The 10880-nt window shown below is 35.7% G+C and overlaps 1 protein-coding gene across 1 annotated transcript; it reads left to right on the forward strand.

Annotated features, from left to right (window-relative positions):
• The first annotated feature begins 8686 nt into the window (after nucleotides 1-8686).
• LOC142528456 (uncharacterized) lies at nucleotides 8687-9283 on the forward strand. Its single transcript, XM_075633509.1, has one exon. The coding sequence runs from the start codon at nucleotides 8687-8689 to the stop codon at nucleotides 9281-9283; it is 597 nt and encodes a 198-aa protein (XP_075489624.1).
• Nucleotides 9284-10880: the final 1597 nt, after the last annotated feature.

Below are 10880 nucleotides of genomic sequence, written 5' to 3' on the forward strand. Positions count from 1 at the left end.
TGGACAAAGAAGTGGACAATCAAAAAGTAGGATGTCATCCCAAGCATCGAGCACATCTCGAAGTACAGGAATATCACCTACAAAAAAAACTTTCAGAAGAGCTCATACCCAGGCTAATGAAATTTCTAAAGATTGTAATTGTTGGACATGTGGAGCTAGAGATCATACTTCGGCCAACTATCAAGAAAATGATAAAATGATGAATATAATGCTTCAATCCGACCTTAGATATTAAAGAAGCAGTTTATTACCAAGATCTTGTTCAAGTATACCAGTTTGAGGATATCGCCTCAAACGAAAGTATATACCAAAAAGAAGAAGTCTCAAGTCAGGAAGAATCCGATGGAACATAATCAGAATTTGATTGAAGGCGATGTGTTTCGACACGAAACGACGAATATTTGTCTAGTTTCTTTAGTCAGACAAAAATATCTCATAACATGGTCCAAATGATCACGAGAGAAAATCATAGCCTATAGAAATATGAAGGATTCTTTGCAGCATAATAGAAAATTCTTAGAAAATCTTGGTCTAAAAAATAGAAAACATTATCTAATCTATAATGTTTTCAGAAGGGAAATGACAATCCCCATGGAACTTACGAGAAATAGAATAGAGATGCAATAAATTGCTTCTGAAGAAAAAAAGGAGGAATTATAAAAACTCAAGATAGAAGTAGCAGAAACCATGTCCTAGATTCACATCGGAGCAATACAGATTATGATAAAAGCTACTTTTAAATAAGGAATAGAATCACCCATCGATATTGATATATGCGATATACGAATGGGTGACCTTTAAGATTCAATACGAGGAACAATCTCAGAGAATCTATGTGCAGAGAAAATTGTATGAGTAATTTATCGAAGAATTCCCTATAACCTAACAGATCGGGATTTTATCAGAGTTTTGACGTTGCATCAGAACTTCAAAGAAAAAAGGCTAATGAAAGAGGGTAATATACCATATTCTATTACATATCAAATTTCATATGTTATATCTAATACACATCATTCGGAATTGTTTATTAGAAATGAGTTCATTGAAATACCTGAGATATATAGAAAAGTTGCTCAGACAATTTATCCAGAAAGAATTGAGTTTCCATTAATACAGAAAACCGATATCCAGATCCGAGACAAACCGATTTTACGAAGGAATCAAAGTCTTAAACTAGAACAAGAAAGACTATCTTTTCAAGGAGATAGAATTACGAGCTACAGATGGGGAAAAACCCATGTCCGAGAAACCCAACGTGTACTAAAAATATTTTCGACAATAGAAAATCTTAGATGTCCAGAAAGATGGAAAGAAATCGAAATAGTATTTGATATTACAAAACAAAAGAATCAATTTCCTTGCAATATCACATACTATTTTGAACAACTTATGATACGAACTTACTAAGGAATGATTAACATCGGAGAATTGAAAGTTCATATCAATGGAATCCCAATAAAAGAACCAGAACAATTGGTTCTTGGGCTAGAGTTTCTCGAGGAACATAAACCTTGGAAACGTCCAAAAAATGGAATTAAGTTCATGGCAGATGATAGAATGTGGAAAATCCAATGACCACAAGCTCATTCTCAATACACATCTTAGTTGGGTTGTTATATGAGCAATATATGACATAATATTTTGCTGCTTATATTGATTCATGAACTTAAATCTATAAAACAAATAGAGTAGTTTTTCAAAAAGAATTAGAAAAATAATACCTTATATTGATGGATGAGATTTCTCTAAAACAATCTTAATCTTATGTAAATTGATTAAGATGTTATAAATATTAATCGGAGGTGCTGGAAAAACACCTTGATACAGAAGTTGACATTCTGTTAGAAAACAATTTACTACAAATGTTTAAGTCATATAAACAAGAAAATGATATTAGAAGATTAGTGGTTCACAAATTATGTGATCACAAAATTATAGTCCAGAGACTAAGAGAGCCATTTTACAGAAAATTGTCAATACAGTTTCACAGCAAGCATGGTGATGGGGAAAACTTCTGAATCCAAAAATGAAGGATTTTAAAAGGTTTAGGGAAACAATGCTCCAATTAAGAGCAAATAAGGACCTCCAACCTGAAGAAATAGAATTCCTTAAGATAGTTGTATACCAGAATGAGATAGAGTTTGAATCAAAAGTATCTCTAGAAGATTTCAAAAAAAGGATCAAAGAAAATTACAATGAAGATCTTTTGGCATGATGGGATAAGAACCAACTCCAAGCCAGCCTTAAAACTAAGAAAATCAAGGAATATGAGTTTGTCAGATGTAAATCTATCCTGATGAACATAGTTGATCAAAGGGATATGCAGATTATAATCAAAGAATATCTGGACCTTGGTTTAATCAAAGCATGAATTTCATCATACAACAGTCCAGATTTTCTTGTAAGAAATCATGGTGAGATAAAAATGAACAAACACATATTATTTATTAATTAACAAGAAATTAATAAAATTTTGAAGTTTGATGGGTATTTCATACCTAGTAGAGAACATTTAATCAGTTGCATACACAACGCTAAAATATTCTCTAAATTTGATTGTAAATCTGGATTTTATCAAATTCAGATGCATGAAGAAAGCAAGAAATTCACAATTTTTCTCCATACCACAAGGACACTATATTTGAGAAGTCTTACCAATGAGATTGGCTATTTAAATATTATTTCAATGTTATGTTTGTCAATATTGATGATATTTTAATAACATCTAAAAATACGGAAGAACATATCAAGCATTTAAAGATTTTTTCTAAAGGTTGTTAGAAAGAATGACTGATTTTATTTGAAAAGAAAGCAATCTTTGCCACAAGAAAGATTGAATTCCTAGGAATAGAAATCGATGAGTCGGGAATAATTTGCAAGAATACATAGTATAAAAGATGCAAAATTTTCCAGATATTCTAAAAGAAAATAAACAACTTCAAAATTTCTTAGGAGTTTCATTAAGAACCTAGCAAAACATAGGAAAATGTTCAGTCTATTATGAAAAAAGATTCAAGATTTATATGGTAGAAGAACACACAAAGTGACTTAACCAACTAAAGGAGATTTTCAAAAATCTTCCAAAAATGGCTATTCCTCAAGATGAAGACGATCTGGTACTATACACAGATGCTAGTGATCATTGATGGTCAGCATTTCTAACAAAGCTCACGTTAAAAAGAGAACAAGCATACAAGTATTGCATTTGGCTATTCTCAAAAGCAGAAGCCACAAGATGTTACATAAACGAAAAAGAATTTTATGCAGTAAAAAAAACTTTTGAAAAATGGTTATTATTTTTACTGACAAAGAAATTTATTTTAAAAGTTGATAACACACATGTAAACACTTCTTGAAAAATAGAATAAAATAAAAACCCGAGAAAACTAGATTATTAAGATGACAAGCTTTATGTTGAAATTACATTTTTGATATTGTTTATTAAATCTAATGAAAATATTATTTCAGATTTTTTAACAAGAGATGGACTGCGGTGATATCGCTGTCATCATAAAAATACACAAGCATTTGAGGAAACACCTTGAAATACTTCAAAACGAGTTCAACAAGCTTGCCATAAATGCAGAAGTTGCGGGTAGGCTGCAACAAGCTGATAAGAGAATTGTCTCTGATCGAATTACAGGATGTTTACAGACTTATACTGTAAGGTCCAAAATGCGATAACGTAATCTAACTGCATGCAAATCTAGAGAAAATGGAAAATAATCAAATAAACTGTTTTAATTGCATAAATCAATCATGGTAAACATGTTTAAAATATATTTTTCTATAGAATGCATAAAACTGTGTTTTTAAAAGTTATTAGTGACGCGATCGAGGAACGGAGACCGGGAACAGTAAAAGGAAAAATATATTTTTATTAAATAATTATTTTTAATTATTTAATGTATGATATATTTTAATTGGTATTTTCGAAGATGACAACTTTTGAGATGTTTTCATGCGTCGAGTCGTATTTTAAACTGGTAATAAGTTTTCAATGAAAATAAGGACTTTTTGAGAATTCGTCTAATATTTTCACAAACATTCCTTAACAAAATATTTTAATTATTATCTAGCGGGCCTAATAGACCTAACATACTATGATTAGTGGGACTAAACCTTGTATCAATTATTTTATATCAACCAAGGCACCAAAACCCTACCCATAAACCCCAAAACTCATGCCCCACCCTAGGAAAAACACAAGGACTCTTCCACCAGCACAAACTCACACATACCACACGAGTTTTGAGAGGAGAATCACGTGAATAGTGCAGAAATTCAGCAAGGTCTCTTTCCGCCAACGTTTCTCGCATCACAAGTCGTTTTTCGTGCGTAATAAACGCAAAGATATGCCTTAATCTTTTTTTTACTCATCTTTCACATCATATTATGTGTGTTTAATCATGTGTGCATGAAATATATGAATCCCTCCATGTATTTTTGTTTTATGGCTTGTTCATACCAAAACATTGATTTTTAGGCATTGAAACTTATGGTTACATTGCACAAAGGGGGCTGCCATTGTAGGGCTCTTAGAAGGGATGAAATCTAGAGGGTTTAATGGCCTAGACAATGCTGCATAAGGTTAGGACATGGAGGGTAGCAAAGCTGAACGAAAAATTGATTGTATGGGAGTTAGGGTTTTAGCTAGGGGTCCTTAGCGGGGCACGACTGTAAAGCCCAAAATAGTATACGTAAAATCCATGCATATATTTAATTTATAAAATTTATTATTTTAATTATTTATGTTTATTTAATGTATGTTAAAATGTTTTCTAGAGTTTTATTTTCAGTCGATTATTCGAGGCGAGATCGAGGAAAGGAGATAGGGACGATTTTTTTTAGTAAATTTTAATGCAGTATTTTATTTAAGATAAGGATGGAGTATTTTAAATAATTTAATTAATTTTAGTAATTTAAGAGCTTAATTATTTAAATGATTAATTTATTTTAAAATTTTAAAGTTGTAGTATTTGTGCATCTTATTTAAATTTAAAATTTATAATGGGGTTAATATGAGATTTATTTTAAATTAGTATGTTAAATGTTTTTAAATAGATTTTTTAGTATATTAAATACATATGTTACAATTGTTTATATATATGTAGGTATATATATATACACATATATATATCAACACACAAGCACACACACTTTGACTCACACACACACTCACACATTTACACACACATATACACGTACACACACACAACACAAAACACAAAACAAAACATGCTATTAAACTTTTTGACTAAAGAGAAGGTTGTGTTTTTAAAACACTCCTCTCTCAATTTATTTATTTCATTTTCTTCCTTCTTTTTTTTTCATTCAACGAGCACATCTCCTCTAAAAATTTCCAGCATATATTTAGTAAGTTTTCTTTGAAGAAATTGAGCTAAGTTCGTCCCGGATCGTCTCCCGTATCATCTCCGCTTCGGTATCGTCGTTTCGGTATTTTTAAATATCAAAAGGCACGTATATTCTGTTCTTGATGCATCGATCTTGTCATATTATGCGTTGTGTTGTTATTTATGCGAAAATTATATGTGTGATGCGTAGAAGTTTGAGCAATCACGTCTAGATCAAGTTTGAAACAATTTTGGATCACCAAATTCACGTTTTTGCTGTTCTGTAAAATACTGCGATTTTTCGGTATTGATTTTGAGAAAACTTTCAACGTGAAAATAGTAGAACTTTTCGATGCCTTTGATTTGATATAAAATTCGAGTTATTTGGATTAAAAACGAGTGAGTTATGATGTTTTTAGTATGACTGCTATTTTTAGATCCGAAAACTCATGTTTCGCTGTTCTTTCGAAAACTGCGATTTTTTGGTACATATTTTGAGAAAACTTTTAATTACAAAAACGTAGATCTTTTTGATACGTTCGATTTGATATAAAATTCGAGTTATTTGGATTAAAAACGAGTGAGTTATGATGTTTTTAGTATGACTGCTATTTTTAGATCCGAAAACTCATGTTTCGCTGTTCTTTCGAAAACTGCGATTTTTTGGTACATATTTTGAGAAAACTTTTAATTACAAAAACGTAGATCCTTTTGATACGTTCGATTTGATATAAAATTCGAGTTATTTGGATTAAAAACGAGTGAGTTATGGAGTTTTTAGTATGACTGCTCAAATCGTGTTTCAAGAAAGTTATGAATTTTAATATGTTCTTGAAGTTTTTATGTTGCAGGCTTTGTTGGGGATCGACGGGTGATCGTTGCTGCATATAAGAAAGTTAGTAATGATGTTTAGAGTATTTTTGAGGTTTTGATTCATGTCGTTAAGAGCTTGAATTATTAAGATGTCGTAAGAAATAAACTTTAATATAAATGACAATATTTTGGGTCGTATGAATTGTAGGGTGATTATAAAAGTTTAGTTCATTGTTATGGTGTCCTAGAATGGTCTCATAGTGATGAATCTTGATGCCTTATGTGTTAATTGGGAGAATAGACATGTCGCAAAATTTTCATAAAATAATTCGTCGAACAGAGCGGACACGGAGGTAGGCACGGTGTCCGTGCCTTCTTATTTCATCACAACAATTTTTAAGCGCACGGACACGGACCATGATACGGACCTAGGGACGGGGTCCGTGTACCTTCAGATTTTAGGTATATTCTTTTATTATTTAAGGTTTGATTTGAGGTTTTATACCATGGTTTAATATGATGTTTTACAGGGTTATGTCATGGGAAATTATAGAATGTTCTAAGAATTTATTTAGCTTGGGATTAAGCATGACATTTACGTTTAAGTTGTACAAGTTAAGTTTATGTATTCATATTAGTATGTTGCAGCAACGACCCGATTGACATCCAACGAATCCCTCAATGCAAAGTAAGTATGTATGACGTGCAAAGAAAATATTTGAAGTTTTTGAGGTATGCTAAATGTCTTGTGACCAAAAGTGAATGGGTTTGAAAGTCGGTGAACGTGGCCGAGGACCTCTCCACCCCGTTAAATTATGAACGGGTTTGAAGTTAAGATTGGAAAGCGTTAAATTATGAACGGGGACCAATCCGCCCGTTAAATTATGAACGGGTTAGATCGTGGTTGTGAAGCGTTAAATTATGAACGTGGATCAACTGGCCTGTTAAATTATGAACATGGATCTCATGTATGTGGCAGTGGATACGTCCCTGTCAGCCCAGTACTGTGGTTTGTCTGATCAGGCATTTATTATGTTATGGGTCACTTGCTTTGAAACATCCTCTACGAAAAATGATGAAGTTAAGTATGTTGAAGTATGAAAGCATGTTTAAAGAAAAGTTTATGTGATGGCACGTCATATTATGTATGCATGTATGTTCAAAGTTTATGCAAAGCTCAAGTTTATGAAAGTTCAAGTTATTATGCAAGTTCAAGTTTCAAAGTATGTATGTTCAAGTTCAAAGAAGTTTATGAGAGTTCAAAGTCATTATGAAAGTTTAAGTTTCAAGTATATATGTTATATTTTGAAGTTGTATGTGGTTTTATTATGTAATACTCGTTATTCTCAGTTTATATGTGTTGAGTTTTTAGACTCACTAGACTTGAACGATGCAGGTGAGTACGTTGAGGAGGAGACAGGAGGTGGCGACCAAGGGGCAGGCTTGGACTGAGCGGAAGGCTAAACCCGAGGACCACTATGTTTATGTTTTATGAAAACTTTAAAATATTATGTTTTTATGTTGGATGTGAGATGATTTGAAATAAGTACTTTGTTGGAAAATATTAGTTGGGAATGTTGATTTTAATATTATTAAGTTAAATGACAAGTGACGACCGTATGAAATTTTATGTTTAAGAAAATTTTTAATTTTTCCGCAAATTTTGAAGTAGTAAAAGTACGGTACATTACAGTTGGTATCAGAGCCGACCTCTCTTAGTACGGTGTGGTTCGGGGACGAACCAAGCGGAAGCTGGTGGGCATGTGAGGCCCGGGGCCGAAGAGGACGGGGGGTGATCGCCGGTGCCATCAGTTGCACGGACAATGAGCGGCTCCTGGCAGGCTTCTAGGTGGAGGGAACATGAATGAACCGACTCACACAGGAATGAGAGGGATTCCGAGACTGTTCAATGTAATGGACTGCACAGTTGAAGAGGGCTTAAAAAATTTGATTTGTACTACTCATATCACGAAGGTGCATCTTCTTTTCGGTAGCTTATCAAATAAGAACTCCAAAGTTAAGCGTGCTTGACTTGGGGCAATTTTGGGATGGGTGACCTCCTGGGAAGTTTCTCAGGGTGCGTGTGAGTGAGGACATAAGCACGTTGGAAAGACTCGTCTTGGTACAGTGAGGACAGTCGTCGAATCTGGGGCGTTACAGTTGGTATCAGAGCGGTGTTCTTGTAAAGGGTTATGCCTACTTCCAGTCGCAAGAAGCTCATAAGGTCACACCTCAAGTCTGTAAGTTTTAAGTTTTCAAAGATTTATGTTAGTGTAGTATGCATTAAGTTATTATTTTCAGCATGTCCATACTTTTAAGTTCAGTTACGTGAATCCTATGTTATTTATATCATGTTCATATGCATGTTGGGTTTACGTATTGGGTAATTTTAGAACAGTATGGCTCCTAGACGTTTGATTGCCCGTGGAGCTAGGGATGAGAACCGAGAGTCTCGTGATGGGGAAAGAGCCACTCCTCCTCCTCCACCTCCAGATATGCAGGCGCAGATGCTTGCAGCTATGACGCAGTTCTTCGCACAGGTTGCGGAGAATCCAGCTCCAGCAGCAGGAGGTACAGGACCGAGGACTCAACCGGAGGCAGTGTACGAGAGATTTCAGAAGATGAATCCTCAGAAGTTCTCAGGGACTACGAATCCTATGGTGGCGGAAGAGTGGGTTAAGTCTATAGAGGTGATCTTTGAGTATATGGAATTGCAGGATGTGGATCGAGTCCGATGTGCCATTTTTCTCCTAGCAGGGGATGCAAGACGATGGTGGGACAGTGCATCGGTGGCAGTTAATTTGCCGATGTTGTCTTGGGATGGATTCAAAGAGATGTTCTTCGCTAAGTACTTCACTGAGGAGGTACATGCCCGTTTGACTACGGAATTTATGACACTACGACAGGGAGATAATAGTGTGGCTGAGTTTGTGAGAAAGTTTGAACAGGGTTGCTACTTTGTGCCACTCATAGCTAATGATGCTCGAGCAAAAATGAGGCATTTCATGGGTGGTTTGCTGCCAGTCTTGCGCCGTGATGTGAGAGTAACTGGCCTTACTACATACGCAGCTGCCGTTTCTGGAGCTCTGGCGGCGGAGCAAGACCAGAGAGACTGATAGGTTGGGCAAGAGGCCCTACCAGGCACCACCGCAGCCACAACATCAGCATCAGCGACCCCAGTACAAGAAACCTTTTCAGGGGCAGCCTGGGAAGAAGCCTTACCAAGGACCACCTAGGGGCAAGGGTCCTATCCAGTAGCAGGGGGCGCCTCAGAGGCCCGTTGTTTTCCCAATGTGCCCGAAGTGTAACCGCCAGCATCCAGGACCATGCTTGTATGGATCAGGCAAGTGTTTTAAATGTGGATCTACGGATCACATGCTGAAGCAGTGTCCTCAGTGGAAGCAGCCAACCCAAGGGAGGGTATTCGCCATGCACGCACAGGAGGCGAACCCAGACACTACACTACTGACCGGTAATCATTTCTATTTAAGCTCGGTATTATTTGCCTTGCATGTGGAAATTTTATTTGAGATTATTAGTGTACTAGTAAGATTTTAGATTGACTTGGAATATATTGATTTCAACTATGCTTAAAGTTAATTACTAGTATTTTGGGATATAAGTTTGGTGTTGTGCTAACATCTCTCAGGAAATATTTTCATAAAGAGATTAGCCACAACTGCACTGATAGATTCATATGCCACTCACTCCTTTATATCGGAGACCTTTGCTAATCATTTGGACATCAAGTCCATTGGCCTAGACGTGAACTTTTCAGTGACACTTCCATCAGGGGAAGAGTTGTTAGCCACCAGTGTGGTCAGAGATATTGATCTAGAACTGCAGGATCACTTGGTGTATGCAGATTTGATTATATTGCCAATGTCCAGAGTTTGATATCATTTTGGGAATGGATTGGTTGACAAAGAATCGAGTTCTTATTGATTTTCAGAAGAGATCAGTGTTGGTCAGACCATTAGGCATGGAGCAGTTTCTATTCGAGCCAGCTAGATGGAGGAATTTTCCTCGCATGATCTCCTGTATACAGGCGAGGAGATTGATTTCCAAAGGGTGTCAGGCTTTCTTGGCCAGTATTGTGTCAGCACCTGATGTAACCACTCCATCTATATCAGATGTTCCAGTAGTCAGAGATTTTCCAGACGTCTTTCCAGATGATGTTGCAGGACTTCCACCGGATAGAGAAGTGGAGTTTGCCATCGATCTCATGCCAGGTACCGTGCCAATCTCTAAGGCACCATACAGATTAGCTCCAGCTGAGATGTTAGAACTCAAGCAACAGATACAGGAGCTTCTGGACAAGGAATTTATTCGCCCAAGTTTCTCACCTTGGGGAGCACCGGTACTATTTGTGAAAAAGAAAGATGGGAGCATGAGGCTTTGCATCGATTACCGTGAGTTAAATAAGGTGACGATCAAGAATAAGTATCCATTGCCTAGAATAGAAGATTTGTTTGATCAATTGCAAGGAGCTACTGTATTTTCTAAGATAGATCTTCGATCAGGATATCATCAATTGAAAGTGAAGGATGCAGATGTCCACAAGACAGCTTTCAGGACCCGGTATGGGCATTACGAGTTCTTAGTGATGCCGTTTGGAGTAACGAATGCTCCAGCTATTTTCATGGATCTAATGAACCGAGTATTCCATCAGTATCTTGATCAGTTCGTCATAGTATTTATTGACGACATCCT

This window comes from Primulina tabacum, chromosome 16, assembly GCF_025594145.1.
Source record: "Primulina tabacum isolate GXHZ01 chromosome 16, ASM2559414v2, whole genome shotgun sequence".
Lineage (NCBI taxonomy): Eukaryota > Viridiplantae > Streptophyta > Magnoliopsida > Lamiales > Gesneriaceae > Primulina > Primulina tabacum.

What these genes read in the sequence shown, in the direction of transcription:
- LOC142528456 (XM_075633509.1), top strand. Translation starts at nt 8,687, where the DNA reads ATGACGCAGTTCTTCGCACAGGTTGCGGAGAATCCAGCTCCAGCAGCA.